The sequence below is a fragment of the Betta splendens genome, chromosome 1 (assembly GCF_900634795.4).
Source record: "Betta splendens chromosome 1, fBetSpl5.4, whole genome shotgun sequence".
In the NCBI taxonomy this organism is placed as follows: domain Eukaryota; kingdom Metazoa; phylum Chordata; class Actinopteri; order Anabantiformes; family Osphronemidae; genus Betta; species Betta splendens.
The window spans coordinates 3,456,024-3,473,813 of record NC_040881.3 but is presented as its reverse complement, the minus strand read 5'-3'; the positions used below and the strand labels follow the sequence as shown (position 1 = coordinate 3,473,813).

General features: G+C 43.7%; 2 protein-coding genes across 2 annotated transcripts; both read right to left on the bottom strand.

The window, feature by feature from the left end:
- Nucleotides 1-53: 53 nt before the first annotated feature.
- LOC114858617 (uncharacterized) lies at nucleotides 54-1,839 on the bottom strand. Its single transcript, XM_029156068.3, has 3 exons — nucleotides 1,532-1,839; nucleotides 1,107-1,370; nucleotides 54-1,027 (listed from the first exon to the last, which is right to left on the bottom strand). Exons 1-3 carry the CDS (start codon nucleotides 1,602-1,604, stop codon nucleotides 627-629), a joined length of 738 nt encoding a protein of 245 aa, XP_029011901.3. The 5' UTR covers nucleotides 1,605-1,839; the 3' UTR covers nucleotides 54-626.
- Nucleotides 1,840-3,492: 1,653 nt separating this feature from the next.
- Nucleotides 3,493-16,589, bottom strand: LOC114857117 (general transcription factor 3C polypeptide 1). The gene is made up of 40 exons (XM_029153285.3): nucleotides 16,113-16,589; nucleotides 15,517-15,726; nucleotides 14,976-15,152; nucleotides 14,672-14,815; nucleotides 14,311-14,407; nucleotides 14,114-14,237; nucleotides 13,814-13,993; nucleotides 13,489-13,604; nucleotides 13,310-13,362; nucleotides 13,058-13,224; nucleotides 12,795-12,863; nucleotides 12,564-12,694; nucleotides 12,345-12,469; nucleotides 12,095-12,248; nucleotides 11,816-11,919; nucleotides 11,542-11,681; nucleotides 10,667-11,152; nucleotides 10,412-10,557; nucleotides 10,084-10,181; nucleotides 9,899-9,995; nucleotides 9,579-9,762; nucleotides 9,396-9,492; nucleotides 9,188-9,320; nucleotides 8,995-9,082; nucleotides 8,730-8,791; nucleotides 8,454-8,565; nucleotides 8,209-8,351; nucleotides 7,945-8,087; nucleotides 7,783-7,867; nucleotides 7,595-7,707; nucleotides 7,446-7,505; nucleotides 7,258-7,351; nucleotides 6,986-7,158; nucleotides 6,341-6,862; nucleotides 6,097-6,236; nucleotides 5,558-5,662; nucleotides 5,174-5,460; nucleotides 4,246-4,790; nucleotides 3,974-4,160; nucleotides 3,493-3,883 (listed from the first exon to the last, which is right to left on the bottom strand). The coding sequence occupies exons 1-40, from the start codon at nucleotides 16,331-16,333 to the stop codon at nucleotides 3,674-3,676; spliced, it is 6,522 nt and encodes a 2,173-aa protein (XP_029009118.1). The 5' UTR covers nucleotides 16,334-16,589; the 3' UTR covers nucleotides 3,493-3,673.
- Between the last annotated feature and the right edge of the window lie 1,201 nt (nucleotides 16,590-17,790).

Here is a 17,790-nt window from a genome sequence, read left to right as displayed (position 1 = left end):
TGACAAACTGTGGAGTTATACAGAACCAATATGAGCGGGTTCAGTCAAACAGAGACATTAAATATCGGTTTATTAGGCTGTTGACTGCGACACAAACACAACACAAACGTTCTGCTGTGTCTCCAGTGAACGCTCAAACACAGTTGTACAATAGAATATGACAAAACTATTGTAAAAGAGATCAACTTCAGCCCATTAAAAAAACAGAACACTTGTTTCTGACAAAACAAAGGACGAACAATAAACTTACAGTAAACAATGTGGATCTGAGGAGATTTGTGGACAGACTCAGATTAAGATCGCTGACTTCCTGGGAGCCTGGTTCCATTCATCTTATTCTATCTGTTCCCTGTTGAGCAACATTCACACACTCTTCCCACATATTTTTAGGGCTGCTTTGCCAACTCAGCGTGTTTTTGCACCCCCCCCCCCCCCCCCCCCCCCCCCCCCCCCCCAAACTGTGGAGCCAAATATTTGTCAAACTTTTATTTTAAATAACCGTGAAGCTGAGTTATGAAAAACCGAAATGTGCTCAAAATTATGTATAAACACAGTGAAACCTGGGAACACCCTCCAGCAGATGATAAAACACGGGCTTGAAGGCGTCATTATTACACAACATGGAGTCAAAGCAGAGAAAGCACAGCGAGCGTGACCCACACCCCCACGCTGGGAACCAGCGCCAGGCAGTTACTGCTCACAGTGGCCATGACACGCTTGGACCTGACCACCGGAGGGGCCCGCGGGCCCTCGAGGCCCAGGTCCAGCTTGGCTTCACACCAGTACTCCGAGTTGTTGTCTTCCTTGGAGGCAGTGATGTTGATCATGTAGACCTCCGTGGCTGGTGTCTTCTGGGGTCTGGAGACGGACACCGCTGGGCCCAGCGGCACGCTGCCTCTGTAGAAGGTCACTCTGACGCGTTCCACAGGAGCCACCTGCTCCACGGTGCAGCTCAGCGTGTACAACTGGCCCTCGATCATCTGATCAGAGGCGAAGTCAGAGCTGAAGGTCACGTGGTCTGGAGGCTCTGAGGACACAAACACGCCCAGAAAGGAGATGAAGGCGGCATCCGTTTGATGGTGAATTCCTCCCTCCACTTTACTTACTGTAGACTGTTACAGGCAAAGTGCTGCAGCACCTCTGAGCGCCAGCATTGTAGTAGCACTTTGGAGACGGGTCCCACTCCGTCATTTTGGCCACGCTCCATAGAATCGTTGGACCTTTCGTTGAATGGTCGCCCACAGATTTTTCCAAGCCAAAGAGTTTGTCCGGGCACGACTTGCAGACGAGGCAGGTGGCGTTGGTGGGGTCACCGTGCTTCACCACCACGCTGGATGGGGTGAACACGGGTTTGTCTGCACAGGTCTCATCTGTAAGACACGTCTGACAGCTCAACGGGCACCAAGTGACTCACAGTCACAGAAACGGACCGAAGAGAGAACAGGAACAGCTCCACGACAACAAACTGACTGAGCACAGTGTGACAGGAAACAGAGTGGAGATTAAAAAAAAGAAAGAGCTCTGTTCTCACCACAGCTGGACAGAAGGACATCAGGCAGAAACGCTGCAAAACCAACAGCCAGAAGAATGAAGTGTGGAAACATTATTCCAAGTGAACGTCCGCTCTGTAAAATCTGATCAGTGGATTCACTCTCCGCTCGCACACCGTCTGATTTCCTTCCCTGTCAGAACAATGATGGCATCCTGTTGACACAGCACACACCCCTCAAGAATGTTCCAAAATAACGTTTTAATACTGCGATCGGGACGAATGAAAACGAAAGTGTGAGACGAGGCGCTTGCTGTTAAAGAAGCAGAGTCCTCTGTTCTGATGAGCCCATCACTGATCTGCTCACGGCTCAGTTTCATTTCTAGCAAACGGAAACTTTGCTCCCGCTGTCTTCTCTTTGACGCGACTCTCTTTATTTGCTTCATAGCTCAGGCTGGACAAAGGCTGAATCACTGATGACTGAAAAGGCGATCTGGAGCTTTTTAGGCTCATTTGCTGCTTCGCCGGCTTCAGTGCTGGGACACGGTGTGGATAAACACTGCAACTGTGTAATGTGAGAGTCCAGGTCCTGGACGTGTGAGGCGGCGCTGCTTCCCACATCAGACCTCATGTTCACACGGATGCAATGAATAAAACATCTGCTGGATCTCACTGGTGAGCTACTGGTGACCCTGTCTGAACGCTGACATCCTGTCACAGATCACCCATCCGTGCCAGGCCCAGTGCACAACTGTGGTTCAGAGGCTGCCACCTGAGCACAGTGCTTGGTTATGCAGACGCAGTGTAAGCACGTGAAGGTTTCAATTAGAGGCCGTGTGGTTGGAGCAGTAGTTTCCTGTGCAGATTCCTGCAGGTCTAACAAATATTACACTTGCTACTGTTATACAGTAGTTGTAAACACCACACAGATGGTTCTGTGGTTTCAGTAAATCCTACGTGTGGAGTCATCGTCATAATGGGAACAAGGTAATAAACGTGGTGGGAAACCACAGCGTCTGTAAGATCCATAAGCAACACGTAAAAGAAAGCGTCACCCACATGACACGAGACCCACCGCTGTCATCGACAGCTCTCAGATGCAGCGCTGTGGTCGTTTCAAGCACAAACCACCGTCACCGAAATGCTAAAAACCCACACACAACCCTTCACGTTCACCGATTAAACCAGTACCTTAATACTGCCACAACTGGCTCAAGGACTTCATCCATGTGTGTCAAATGTAGACGACATAAAAGACACAACTGTACCTACACATGTATCTACACATTTCAGCCTTTTATTCAGTTACTTTTAGCTGTTCTCGCTCACATAACGCTGAAATGTTCCATCGCAGCAGATCCACAAACAACGTGATGCATTCTTTACATAGTTAAAGTGATCATCTCTTCATAGCAACTGTCAGAGGTCGGATATTTTAGGCAGCAAGTCAACATTTTATCCTCAAAGTTGATATTAAAATCAGGCAACTTTGACGTGCGTGATACCACAGCAGCTCCAGGGATCTAGTGGTGTCAACGCCTCATGGGTCGGGAAACCATTAAACTGAAAATGTGAGGTCGTCTGGTGTCTTTACTGAAGGTTTGCCAGTGGAAGGCACTGGTTTACTGTAGCCTGGACTCCAGCACCTTCCTGCTGCTTCCAGCTACATCAAACAGGCATGTAGGTTTAGGAAAGTCTAAAGTCCAAACACTGCAACACAAGCTCTCAACACTGAACTGCCAACGGCCATCAGACCCATGAAAAAGCAGCAGGGGAGCACAGGACAAGACAAGACAAGACAACGAAACACAGCAGAGCAGAGCTTCATTTCAAACTCCTTGGCAAAGAATGAGCATGAACAGGTCTGTTATTGCGGTTAATAAGTCCATCCCACTGAACGAGCAACAACTTTCTCATTCATCAAAATGAAAGCTTACTTTGTATTATCTTATGTGAATTTGAAGGACCTTAGACTCAGTCACACAGACGTACAGTAGAAGTCATGCATGTAATGGAACAGATTTTTATTTATACATGAAAACCAAACCAAATACAAAATTCAAGACTAAAGCTTTGGTAACAGAACCAAAATGAACCAAGACAATTGTAAAAGGTGAAGAGAACGTAGTAAAACTACTCCAACGGCAGTCAGTCTGATGCTGTGCAGGTTCTGCAGGGTCCAGTTCATGGTTCACACTGGTTCCAGTGCCGCTCGTTTGGCAGCAGCTGACTGAGCCGCAGGCAGCAGCTGACGGTGGGCTCATAGAACACAGCATCTGGTTCCTCCATCTGTGCTCCTGTCCCACTTGTTTGGTTCACAGAGCAGGAAAACAGTGAAGCCTTGGGACTTTTACGAAGGGTTCTTTTGGTCACGCAGCCCAAGTCGAGAAGTGCCTGCAGACGAGAGAGGAAAAAGAAAGGAAGGGCATCAGGACCACGACTGACGCCACTGTCAACAAAGTGTGTACGCAGATTTTCATTGACCTGCACAAGCTCCAGCAAGGCCACGGGCTGCAGCACGTCTGTGTAATGCTGCATCAGCGTCTGCTGCGTGAGTCCAGGCCGGGACATGATGTGATAAAGGACCGCCTCCAACATGCCCTTACACACCGGCCGGTTGACCTTCCCATCCACCAAGCGCCACGGCCGGCTGATGAAGCTCACCTGCTCCCTGCCAGGGTTTGATGGGAAGATGTGAAAAAAGGAAAGAGGAAAATAAAAGATCATAAGAAAAAAATACTGCAATCTGCACTCACTCATCATCCTGATCATCTGATCCAGTCAGGGGAGGCTCGGGTTTCTCTGAACCTTCATTTATTGCTCCTTTCCTTGATCTCAGCTGCATTTTTTCTTCCCGCGATGCCTTATTTTCCACCTTCTCTTCTTCTCCCGCCTTCTCTTCTATCTCACTGGGCTCCGTTTGCATTGTTCTGTCCATTTCTACATCCACCTGTGCATCTCCACCTCCCTCAGCTGTTTGCTCCCTCTGCTGTTCCTCGCCAGCTGTTGTCTCTGCAGTATCTCCTGTATCTCCTGTCTCCCTGTCGTCCATCTCCGGGTCCACAGCCAACCTTTTGGCCGCCGGTTCCTCCGTTTGCTCTGGGGAGTCTCGCTTGCATCTCTTGCGCATGAAGGGGATGTTGTGCCGACTCTTCAAAAGGCTGAGTCCATCAGACTTGGACAGTGACTGGGGCCGCTGCTTGGAGTTTATGGTCAGCAGCCACGGTTCAGCGTGCTGGACGAGGACCCAACGCTCGCCCAGACTCCCAACTTTTATTATCTGACCTTCTTCTTGCAAATCCTGTGGCACAAGAGAAGACTGTCAGATCCGACAAAGTGATCCAGAATCTTATTCTTTAAACTATGTCAACTATTATTTGTTGAATGAAGCTTATCAGAGTGATGTGTATATAAATTATCAGTATATTAAACACTTTAATTCCAGCTGTCCTATTTAACATAAAGTATTTAGTTTAAAATGAATGACTTTGATAAAAAGCTCACTCAATGAATGAACACCTACAAAACAACTTGCGAGTGAATGTTTTTGTTCTACCAGTAAAAGTGAGAAATGATGAGCTATGATTACTTACTATTCACTAAAATCAGAACTTCAAATATCTCTACACATTTCAAATCTGATGTTACTGGATGTTTTCAAATCGTTATTATTCACATGTTCACCTTCACGCACTGCTGCAGGCTCCTGCTGCATCCAGACTGCGGCTCCTCTACGCGTGCGTGAGCCTCATACAGGTGGTTTATATCCAGGCCATTCACACCAGCTTCATCCAAGCTCCTCCTGAGCCGTGCACACGCCTCGATGTCCTGAGGAGTGTAGCCTCGTCCTTGAATTAAACGTGTTTCTAACTCCTCCACGTTGGGAGGAGAACTGAAATTACCGAGGGAGTAGGTGAGGACGGAGGGCAACAGGGACGGACCACACTTAGTCAAGTCCAGCGGTACAAAACCTAAAGATGGAGGATGAGACAAGAAAATAGAGTTATTAGAGTTATTTTCATACATTACAGATGAGTCTGTACATAACTTAAATGTATGGATACTTACTATCTGAGCAGAATAAGCTGTGAGCAGGTGTGTTACGCAGCTGCAGCCTCATTACACACGACTCCACCACAATGTTGTCATTAGTATTGAGGTTACGCAGTTTTACTAAAAGCAAAACAAAATATTTTACCAATCTAAAAAAATTAAGATTGGTCACAATCAGACAAGAAATTCCTGCAAATACAAGCGCGCGATTTGTGTCGGAAGTCTAAGACACAAAATCCTGCTCGTTTCTGAAACTTCCAATGAAACCAAAGCAATTAGGTTGGAGGTGTTTGTCCCTCATCTCTACAGACACAAAGGATGTGCTGTCCATCAAATCTGTCCAGCATGTGTGCAGTTAGCATCCTGCATTGTGTCAGTGAGGAGAAAGACCCACGTGGCTGTAATCTGACTCATAGTGTGTGTCACTGTGAATAGTTTATTATTATATTATTATAGTTTATTTAGTTAGAGGCCTTCTGAGGAGTTAGTGCGTTACCCAGCTCACCTGCACAGGCTGGGAATTAAAGGAATATAAATACACATGGAAGCGCTACCTATGCCGGGGCAGCAGTGTCCTCGCATCATCAGGTATTTGGTGTGCGATGCTTGATGAGCCTTCACTTCTAACTTCTTTCGCCCGTCACAATCCCCACCTTCATCGTCATCGTCATCGTCTTCCTCCAGTGTTACCAAACTGAAAGAGGCAAAATCCTTACCTTAGACTTCATTTTAAATTAAATCTTAACACACATGGGCTGTAATTAACACTTTAATAAACTTGTGTGAGTAATGTCCCACCTCTTGACTACATCTTTGTCCACCAGGCTGCTGTCTACCACCACCATCTGCTTTGGTATGGAAACAGACACGCTCAGCAGTCCCAGAGTCATCAGGCTGAGAGAAACGACACAAGCGCCACCTGCAGAGTTTATAGAGAACTGCAACATGTCTGTCACATCAGGAGGAGCCTGTGGAGTTGGAGGTGATGTGCCTGAGGTTGGAGCCTCAGCTCCTGGACCGCCGTCTGTGAGTGTTTCCCCTGAGTTTGTCTGTTCCTCTGATGTCTTCCCACCAACCCCCATCAACTCATTTCCTCCTTCATTTGTTAATTTGGTGTTTGTCTTCTCTGGCTCTCCTCCGTCTTGTTTCTCTCCTATTTCCTCTGCTTTCTTCTCCTCTTCTGCTCTCAGTGTCCTGTATTCAGTCTCATGGTAAAACGAAGTAAAAGGTCTGTCATCTCGTATCCCGTTGTTAATTAAACTCCTCAAGAAGTGGAAAGAATCAGTGCAGAGTGTATAAGGAAAACGCCAGGAAAAGCATCTGTCAGGAAGATGAGGAAGGGGAGTGGTGAAAGACACAAGCAGACAAACTCTTGGTTGTATAATAAAATATGAATATAAAACGAGTCAATAGATTACAGAGTACAAGTTAGTCAGTTTGTACCTGTAGTAGGAATGAGACAGCTGATAGGACATTGGCAGGATGGGCAGCGATCGGTTCTTCTTTGGTCCGAATTGCTGACCGACACGGCGCCGGTTGACCAGACCCCTCTTCTTGCACTGTAGGAACACTTGACACAGCATCTCCTGGTTGTACTTACTGTAAGTGAGGAAGGTCTAAAAGACGGAGGAAAAAGAGAAGACTCAGATTTATATCTGATTTAAATAATACTTTTCTACATGTGTAGAAAGAAATGAAACCGAACATGGCTGTACCTGAAAGGACCTTGAGGACTTCATCTGATTGTTGGTCATGGCCAGAGTGCTCTGAATTAAATTATGCAGCACTATGGCATGAATGTCTTCTTTGCTACAGTTGATGCACACACAAACACATTATTTGCTAAAATGAGGTGCCCATTTACTTACAGGGAAAACCTAAAGGAGTTTATGAGATCCCTTACCAACTAAGAACATCTTTGCAGGAAATACACTTCCCACTTTCTATTGTGGAAACCATAAACCTTTAAAACACACATACACACAATTATTTTATAGGAACATCTTAACATCATACTTGTCTTCAGTGAAAGCATCAGTCTCCTTCTCTCACCGTGTGAAAAGCTCCTCCTTCGTGTCAGGGATGATCCAATCATGGACGCTCATGGCAGACCTGAACTTGAGTCTGAGCAGCCTGGCGTACTCGGAGAACGCTGCAGCACAATCCTGAAACAACACCCACACTGAAACCTAGCCCCGAAGAACTTGAACACAACCACGAGCAAAAGGCCGCCACGCCACCTCTGGTTTGTTGGGATCAGCAGGCTTCTTCTGCTCCAGTTCCTTCATCAGAAGTTCGTCCTGGTACACCTCAGCCAGACAGATCCTACAGCACATGAATGTCTGGTGAGTATAGAAGCACAGATGTGGGTTTTCTAAACGTGTGCTGCTGTTCGGGCCCACCTGTAGTTCAGCCGTGTCTGAGGATTCTTCAGAATGTGCCGTGAGCGGCGCCCGACAGCGAGAGAGGTTTTATCTGCCGATATGTCAAACTCAGCATGAAGCAGGTCTCTCACCACACACCACGGTACGAACGGCCTCTCCAGCTGCAACACAACAACAAACCTCGTTTTTTTGGCTGACAGGCAAGCGATGTAGATACGTGTGTTAACAGTCGGGCCTGTAATTATATGGGATCTAGCCGAGGTATATTTTGCAGGCGTGCACCTTGCTGTTGAACAGGTCTGAGGCCACGCAGCAGAGCATCATGAGCGAGTCTTCTTGTACGGACCAACACACTCGATGCCTCGTCATCATCTTCAAAGCTTTGTGGTCGGCCTCGTCATGGGCAGGGGTTCGTTTCTTGGGCTCTTGAAGACGAAAAAACAAACGCTCACAGCTGATCAGTTGTTCATTTTCAGTCATTCATTCCTGTGTTTGCGTTTGTGTTGCGTTCTATCACGTGTTCGCACCTTTCTTCTTCTTCTTCCGTTGGACCTTAACAACCTCCTTTTTGCTTCTCTTCCTCTTCTGTCTCTTTCCTCCGACCACCTGCTCATTTCTGGAAGCAGACTCGACACCAACCTGGTCACACAGATAGAACATCCCCGCTGTCCGGTAAATTTTACTTATCGTCACACTGATTTCTTATTTCTTTGATTTGGTAAACAGAAACATTCCAAAACTGCACTTTTGAGGCTGCATAATAAGGTTATATGAATTAAAAACGTACAGTATAGAACTCATACCTCAACATTTTGTGGCATTACTGACTGCTTGGTGGTCACACAACGTGGTGAGGTCGTTCCTCCTGTTACATACATGTACACAAAGTATATTTTAATAGAAGCAGAGGGACAACACAGGCAAACCTCACACAACGCTTTACCTTGACACAATAACATTGTGCCGGCATCATTTAGATATATTTTAAATTATTATTATGGCCCAAATACAGACTGTTGTTCTAAAACATAGATCCACTGTGGAAAAGCATCTATTAAAGCATCTGACCAGCTGTAAGTGCAATCCTGAGAGCGTTTTTAGTGAGCAGGCTCCTCAGTCTGACTTTAGACTCTGGCGCTTCCGAACCAGATGGCGGCTGCAAAAAAAACCAAAACAATTAATAATTATAATATATGTATAGCAGCACATTTACCAAAGCTCTACTACATAAACATTATTTTTTAAATACGGCGTTCTCTACCTTTTTGTGAGCAAGCAGGTGATTGGTCCAATACCAGTTACGTTTAAGATGAGCAAAGAATTCAGAGTGGAGACCTCCTGCTCCTTTACCATCTCCTGGTATCAGCCCATCGTCACACACTTCACTGTTTCCCCTGTGTGTGTGCAGTGACATTTGTAATTAATATTTATAATAACCCATTACTTACTCATTTTGTAATTTCACTTACCTTAGCATGTAGGCTAATCCAACAAACACATTACGTTCACGCACAAATGAAGGTGCAGCTTCCACTTCTGTAGCATTTCTCTTGCCACGGATCACCCCTTAACATGCAAACCAAAAGGTTACGGGGAGAAAGTCCTAGTGTTTTTGGTCAAACAGCATTTTATTTGTGCATGTGCATACACACCCAGTGGAGTATTGAGGCAGACGCACATCAGGTCAAACCAGTAGTTTTCCACATCGTCAGTGCTGTTGAATAAGTACCGGCGCCTCTCAAAGGGTTTGTCAGGCAACTCTGTGACGAGCCAGTAGTGAGGTTCAGCGTTGGTGGTGTCCACGATCGTGGCTTTGCGTTTCAAGAACAGAAACACCTGGATCGATGCAAGCAGGAGAAAATAATACTCACACTTGAGAAGAGAATTCCTGGAGTTTCTATAATTGTCTACTCTTAATTCTACTAGTGAAGTGCTACAGAGACTGGTTTGCAGCCGTTACAGTGTACAGTACCAGGTCTTTGTCTTGGAATTTCTCCACAGGACCGAACTGAAGCAGACCCATATAGACCAACTTTTGCAAGGTTTCGTGAAATGAGAAAATGTATTTCCTGATATAAAGAAAAAAGGTTACAATTATTTGCTTGATGCACCACAGAAGGAAAATTCGAACTTAACTAAAAGTTAAAAATTAGCCACCGCTTAAACAGCAGCTGTCTTCTCATTTTGGGAGGCAGAGCACTAACAAGATAGTGCTGCTTCACCGGGTCTTTGAGATAGTCTTCCAGTCCCTCCACCTGTGAGTAAAATCACTATTAGTACGCACATTAGTAGCTGTACATTTATTTAATCAACAGATTTCTAAACTTATTGAATGGAGGATTTATGACCGAACTGAACTGGACTGGCACCTGCCTGAACTGGGAACAGGGCGTGTGTCCACAGGGTCGTATTACATAGTGTAGAAAAAGTAAACCTGTCATAGGAGGACACACAAGAAATTGACAGTATATTTCATCATGCTCACCTCATAATTGATCTGTATGACCTGAATGAAGATGGACAGAGGCAGGCAGAGGAGAATGTCTCCAACCATTGCCCAGCCGCTGCCATAGTCTCTGTGCACATGGACAGGAGGGATGAACCTCTTCCATGAGTCTTCATCAGCATAAACTACCAGGCACAGAGGAACTACTGAGTTTAGTTGGAAGCCATAAACTTCATTTTAAAAAGGGAAGATTAATGGGTATGGAGGTAGGTCTCACCACTGACTGTCTCTCACCTTTCAGATCAGACTGATTTTCAGGTGTGACCTTTTTCGTCTGCTCCACCTCTTCATCACCTGATGCCACATCCCGACTGGAAGCATGTGCCGTTTCTGGTTCCACAGAGGCAGCATTTTTAGAAGGCTGTGTATTGTTCAGGTTCTGTTCTTCAGCGGTGTCTGGGTGCTTGGCATCAGGATTGGAGCTTTTCTCTTTTTCAGTGGTGTCTAGGTGCTTCCCATCAAGATTGGAGCTTTTCTCTTTTTCAGTGGTGTCTGGGTGCTTCCCATCAAGATTGGAGCTTTTCTCTATTTCAGCGGTGTCTGGGTGCTTGGCATCAGGATTGGAGCTGTGCAGGTTTTCTGTTGTTGAGCCGGTGGAGGCTAAACCAGTGGATTTGTCTCTCAGCGGGTGGTCGTAAATCAGGTAATAGAGGAAGGCATGAACCACGCGCATCCGATACATCTTAGGCTGGAAGCCCCAAGTCTTGCCCAATCCTTTAACTGTAAATCACAGACAGAGATGAAGAAGAACAAACATGACTTGAAGGTTATAGATCATTAAGGCAGGAAAATAAATAAAAACTAATGTAGGTAAGGTTGCTAGTTACAGAGCAGATTAGCAAACAACTTTAAAAAGTGATTTCAAAAGTCTTGTAAGCAAAAATTACAAAGTGCTACAGTAAATTTAAGAGCATTCTTAGATTGATTTTACATCTATTAACTTGGATGTAAAATCTGGGATCTATTTTAGACACTTACTACACGCCAACAATCACTGCTCAAAGAGGAAACCTTCATGAATAAATGGAACAGTTTTGTGTAAATCATTTGTCTGTCAATAATGAACTAACAAAACAAAAAAAACTAACTGAACAAAAGTAAAACAAAACCTGTGGTAGGTTGGAATTTTTCATATTTTTTGACCCCTGCACTTTTCTTGACAGCCTGGTTTCCCATGGATTTAGAAGAGCTGGACGTGTTCTCATCAGATGCTTGTTTCTGTTCTTTCTCTTTCTCTTGAGTCTGCATGCTGTGGACCAGAAGGAGAGGGGCAGACAGAAGGCTTAACAGAGATACACATGTTGACATCCAAACCCAGTGAAAAACACTGACACTGAAAATCTGAAGTAATCACTTCAGTCACAGTCAGTGGTTTGTGCTCACCGAATGGCTGAGTCAGAGCTGGAGATCCTGAAGCGAACCTGATCTATGACTCTGTTCACGATGTCATCAGTGTGTTGAATGGATGGATGAGCGACCATCTCTACCTGCATGGAGAAGAGAGAAGACAAGATTGTCCACTTCAGCTTTCACAGAGGAGCAGCATTGACAAAAAAACAAAAGAAACAAAAAAAAACCTGAATGGTAATTACATCAATGTATGCAAATATACTGCAATAGATACCTAAAACTCAATTCAGGTGATAAAAAGTGTGCATGCACCTTCTTGGTGATCCCGTCCACTATGACGGTGGTAGTGAAAATCTTAAGCAATCCTTCCCTGCGCAAACTGTTGACAAGACGCAAAATTGTTTTCCGGCAACACTTGGAGCTTAATCCGCTCTGCCTCTCCTCATCGTTGATCATCTTCTGAAGCCTGGGGATCATCAGCATGTTTTTGTAGTTCTGTGTCTTTTGTTATGGGATAAATCCCTGTGAAATTCAATTAGTAGAAGATCTACGACAAACTCACTGGAAAAGACCCTCTATAATTTTAAGGTTCTGGATGGCCTCAATGATCAGATTTTTCCTCTTCAACAAGCGATACGTCTCGTGAGTCTTCTCCAAAGACTTTTTGGATATTGTTATGCTGGATATCTAAAGGAGGGAGAGTTTGACTATTAATTCATCTACACTCTGAACAGATTACATTTAACAAGTCGCAAGAACAAGCTCCAGTTAAATGACTAACCTTCAGCTCGTCTACATCTCTGACAACCACAGTGTCTCCTGAGTTGACATCTGCATTCGGCACCTCGCTCTGAGGCTCCGGGGTGGCAGGAGCTGGGTTACGAGTTTCGTCCTCTTCAACTGGAGCTTGTTCTGATTATAGAGAAAATGTAAATGAAATCCAAACGAAAGAGAAAGAGGAAAGCTTCGCTGTTGCTATAATGTGGTTGTCCGTCTCTGTGAACTACTGTACCTGCTGAGGAGACATTCATCCAATCAGGGGTTTTATCAGCTTTGGACTCACTGCAGTCTGGCGTTTTACCTGAATGACGAGACAAGGTAGAAAAGGAGGATGTATAAGTTTATGAATCAATACTTCATCATCACAGATCATGTTTTAAAATATTTTCTTTTAAGAACAACTCACAAGTTTAGCATCCTGCTCAGACTAGGCTCACTTCCTGCATCATATGCTGAATAAGCTCTGTGAGCTCTAAGCTTTGTCTGCACCTGTACCTGATTTCTTCTTTCTTGCAGACGTTTTGGCACTTGCTCCTGAGGTTGTTGGCGTCTTAGGGGTGGCTGGGGGGGTGTCTGATGCCTGCACTGCAGAAGACGAGAGGACCTTGCTTCGTTCCTGCTCCTTTGCAAAGAGCTGGAATTGATCACTCACACCCACACACCTGTCACCACACAAGACAGTTGGCAGAACAGTGTTCAGTGTGTTGTGGTTCTAAGAAAGAAGTGGACACATTTAAGGAAACACACTTGTGGCTTATAAATTTTGTAGTCCTCTGTCGTCCCTCATCCACCAAGAATCCCTGCAGGATGAAAAGTTTAAAGGTTAACCTGTAATGTGATGTACTGAGCAAATAATAAAGTTAGCTGGAATTGAATACTACATAACATTCTATGCGTTGGAAAAGCTTTAATAGCATTTAGCTTGCCTTAATTAAACCATCTCTCTCCAGGGTTCGACAGATCATACGTGATTCCAGTTTACCAATGTTCATTCTAAATCCGATACCAGTCTGGGGGATTCCCTTCGTGCCACAGGATGAAACTGAATTGAAAACAAAACAACAGCACCAAAACAACAACAGTCAGTTGAAATTCATAATATTAATTAAGTATTCATTTCATGTCCTATTAATTTTAGTAATGAACACTGTTAGCATTGCTAACATTTTTGTTCTGCACTAATATTTACTAAGAAAACTAAAAGATTAATTTCAATTAATTTCATTTCCTATGATTCCTGGTTAAACGCACTCAGGCTATAGGCCTGTGACAGAACATCCTTCTCCATGATTCGGCCCTCTGTCGGGAAAGCTGTTCTTCCTTGTGTATCATTTTCCTCATCGTCGTCGTCATCATCGTCATCATCTTCACCAGCACCCTTTCTTGCATACGGTTTGAGCAGCTTCACACAGTGCACACGGACTTTATTACCTAGACAATAAAGTGAAATAATACAGCGCTAATGTTGTAATGCATTTAATCATGTATATTTTATTTGTGAAGTAACCTGATACTGATAACATTTCTGTGTTCTTATGCATTTGGACCTACCGGTTCTAGTGGTGCACGGTCCTGCGGCGGGATCCAAGTCTTCTAGAGGGTACTTAACAAACTGAATCAACTTGGATGATCGCATGTAATTTAGCAGACGCTTAAATGAACACTCAGTTAAATTCTGCAAGAAAAAATATTGTCATTACATATTGAAAACTCAGATCACTGAACAGCAAAATATGGGAGATACTCACAAGGTGGTTTTTGAGTACGACCATGGTGGCAAACTGGCCGGGTAACTGCTGGAGAATGTTGGACACACGCTCTGTAAGTATATCATACTTACTCCTCCTGAAAGAGTAGACATGATTAGGGAGATTTCTGCAGGGGCTGTAAGTGATGCACAACTAGTAATGCTCCCAAATCTCAATGTAGCTATTATTAGCTATTATTCTGTTTTTTCCCAATGATTTTTATCCAGCTAATCACTGATTATGCACACTATTATATGTTTTATTTGAATATCTGGAAAAATTTACATTCTGATATTACTGATAACAAAACGCTAATTTAGGTTAGTTGGGGACTAGATCAAAAGGTAAAAAAGACACAGACCTCAAAATGTGGAAGCGTTTCAGCTGCAGTAGAATGGAGTACTGCTGATTTCCCGACTTCAGCCGTGTGACATGAGACTGCATGCGAATAAGTCCATGCTTGACAAGAGCTTTCCTCATGTAGTGCAACTTTCGAGCATCAGTCCTGAAACATCAATTGTTACATGTTGGACAACTAAACAAGCTTGAAACAGCAGTGCTTTTATCTCCATGATGACGCTGATGTTTAGAACAGCCGCCACACTCACACACACATACAATACTGAGAGCAGGGTCAATATTGTCTGTGTGTGCGTGTGTCCTACTTGAAAGAGTTTCCATGCAGATCCCTCTGTAGCTCTCCTTCCCAGCGTGATCGGCCGACTCTTTCCAACAAACAGTAAGAGTCGTCGCTGAGTTTTAAATCTGGGTCACTCTCGCTACCAATCAGTGTTCTGAAGCGCAACGTCTGAGATGCCACTGCGACAAGTTTTCTGCCATATCTGAGGAGGCACAGGTAAAAAAAAACAGAAGAAAATGGTGAGGACAAGTCTAATGAACTTGAAGTTTAGGTACAATGAACAGATTACCATCTGGGATACACTGATCACGTTAGATAAGAACTACAACAAACAAATATTTTGCTTTAGTCAAATGTTCTGAAAGAGTTAGTCTCTTGAGTTCTACTTACAGTTGACAGATTCTACGTTACTATGACTTAAAATATTAATTACTAAAAATAATAATTACTACAGTTTTAAAAATCTTCATAAAATAAAGGCCATCCTATTTTGCCACCTTCTTTGGTTCTGTGCAATGGACCAGTTTACCAACCTTTGTAGGTAGTCATTTGTAATGAATGTTTACCTTTTCACAGCCTCGTCCAAGGTGACCAGTGGGGTGAGGGACTTGGAGCGGACATTCTTTGTGATGTCCTTCCTCTGCGTGAAAAGGGCGCATGAGCCCTGGATGCCATCCTTGTTTTCGACAATGATATGGACTGGGTATATATCTTTATCTGCATCTGAGAACGGACGTGCCTTCTCAACGCCAGTGTCTGGGTCAACGTCTTTACACCTGAAAAAGCACAACGTACCAGTTCATCAAGAGCCCAGTCTAAAGCTCATACCCAGCAAAGTCAGGCCATTATATATATTTTAACATCAAACGGACAGAAATAGCCGTGAATCTATTCTGAACCATTAAATAACTATGTTGCTACCTAGTGGTCTAACTTCCTGACTGCACAGTTGTTGTTTTTTTAATTTTCTCAATAAAAAACAGTAAAAGACACTTCCTCCTAGCAAGCTGCACTTGCTTTGTTTTGGGGATGCAAACTAATGCAAACGCATCATTAGTGTCAGTAATATGTTTGACGGTGATCAGCCTAATTACTTTGGATAATCAGCATCTTATAGTTCTGGCCACTTTACGTGTACAAGCTGAAAGCTGAAAAAACTCACCTGTCAAACAGCACAACATCTTCTCTCTCCTGAGGCAGCTCAAAAAAAGTCAACTCGGCGTTGCTTAAAAGTGACTTCCAGACAAATTCCTTGGTGCATTCGTCTAGTTTAAGGGGAAACTTGGGCTTCCTGTTTTCCAGTCGTATCCACAGACTGAAAATCGTGATGCCGTCCAAACCCTCTAAAGCTACTTCATCCTCGACGATGCTCAGCGGATCCATAGCTGCCACGGTTGCCGTTGTTAGCTGCGCTAGCTAACATGCTAACGTCATAAGCCGACAGCTAGCAGCTAGCTCATTGGGCTGGGTAGCTGCCCGTGTAGCCGCTGCGAGCTCACAAACCCACCAGAGAATAAAATAGCGTGTTTCGCAGACGAATGTGTTAATACATTGAAATCAATATGAAATAAGGAAAACTTGTTTCATCTGTATGCGCCCGTCAACTAATGCGTCCTTGCGTCACAATTCAACTTTGAACCCACGTCATGCGTCGTGTTTGAAACCTTTAACCACAAGGTGGCAGTCACGTGCAATTGTAAATTTTAATTAAACTACGCAAAAAAACTCTAATAAGTAAGTAAGAATAAATAAATAAATATATAAATCATCACCAGCAAATTTGTTAAAATATCCAGCGACTAGACCACCATTTAATAATAATAATAATTCATTTCATTTATAGACGCTTTTCACAGCACTCAAGGTCAACGTACAGCTAAAACACACATAAAATACAACAAATGTCATATACATTACCAGACAAAAACAGAACTAAAGTAATTAAAGTAAATAAAGATAAAATAATAACTAAAATAAAAGTTTTGCATTTATACATAGGGAGTAGTGGAGCCTGAACAGCCAGGCTTTAGGGTGGGAGAGAAAAGAGGGGGTGAATTTATATTACTAAGGTCTGGGGGGAGGAAACTTCATAGCTGGGCAATATGGGGCACTATGGGGGTGTGGGGGGTCGTGAGTCGGGCAGAGGGACCATGAGTTGAAGGGATGATGAGGATCTGAGGGTACAGGCAGATATGGTAATATGGAGGAGGTCAGCAAGGTAAGAAGGGGCCAGGTTGTGTATGAACTTGTAGGTGAGTAACAGTATTTTAAATAGAATGCAGTTAGTGATTGGTAGCCAGTGACGCTGATGCAGAACCGGTGTAATATGACAGTGTGTTAAACTTCTTGTAATAATGCAGGCTACAAAATTTAGTACAAACTGGAGTTTATGAAGGTTTTTTAGGAGAAGACCAAAGAAAAGGGAGTTGCGACAATCCAGGCGAGTGACAAGACTGAACCAGTTGGCAGCGGAGTGAGGTGCCAGTGAGGGACGCAGACGCATGTTGTAAAAGATGTTGTATAAATTCTATATATGTATTGATATTATTGTCATTAATTTAACTTAAATAAATCCAATAAAGAATATGTAATAAATTAATGACAGGTAATTTAAAATTACTTACATAGTTACTTATATAAAGGACCCAGCCTTATCAGGCTAATATCGCTGATGCTTTTAATATTACTGCTGCCTCCAGACAGTGTGCAATTAACTAACTACTGTATGAATGGATATTTAAGTCCCAAAAGGTAATAGAAAAATAATTTCTCCTTCAAATACAGTAAAGTAGCAGTTCTTTTGAGCCATTTTGTGTAAAGAAAAACTTTGCATTTAAATG

Coding starts and splice junctions, on each gene's coding strand:
- LOC114858617 (XM_029156068.3), bottom strand. CDS start 1,604: ATGTTTCCACACTTCATTCTTCTGGCTGTTGGTTTTGCAGCGTTTCTG. Junction 1,371..1,531: donor TGTCCTTCTGTCCAGCTGTG/GTGAGAACAGAG, acceptor CGTGTCTTACAG/ATGAGACCTGTGCAGACAAA. Junction 1,028..1,106: donor TTTGCCTGTAACAGTCTACA/GTAAGTAAAGTG, acceptor TTGTGTCCTCAG/AGCCTCCAGACCACGTGACC.
- LOC114857117 (XM_029153285.3), bottom strand. CDS start 16,333: ATGGATCCGCTGAGCATCGTCGAGGATGAAGTAGCTTTAGAGGGTTTG. Junction 9,493..9,578: donor CTGCCTCAATACTCCACTGG/GTGTGTATGCAC, acceptor TTGCATGTTAAG/GGGTGATCCGTGGCAAGAGA. Junction 5,663..6,096: donor ACACTGCTGCCCCGGCATAG/GTAGCGCTTCCA, acceptor TTTTGCTTTTAG/TAAAACTGCGTAACCTCAAT.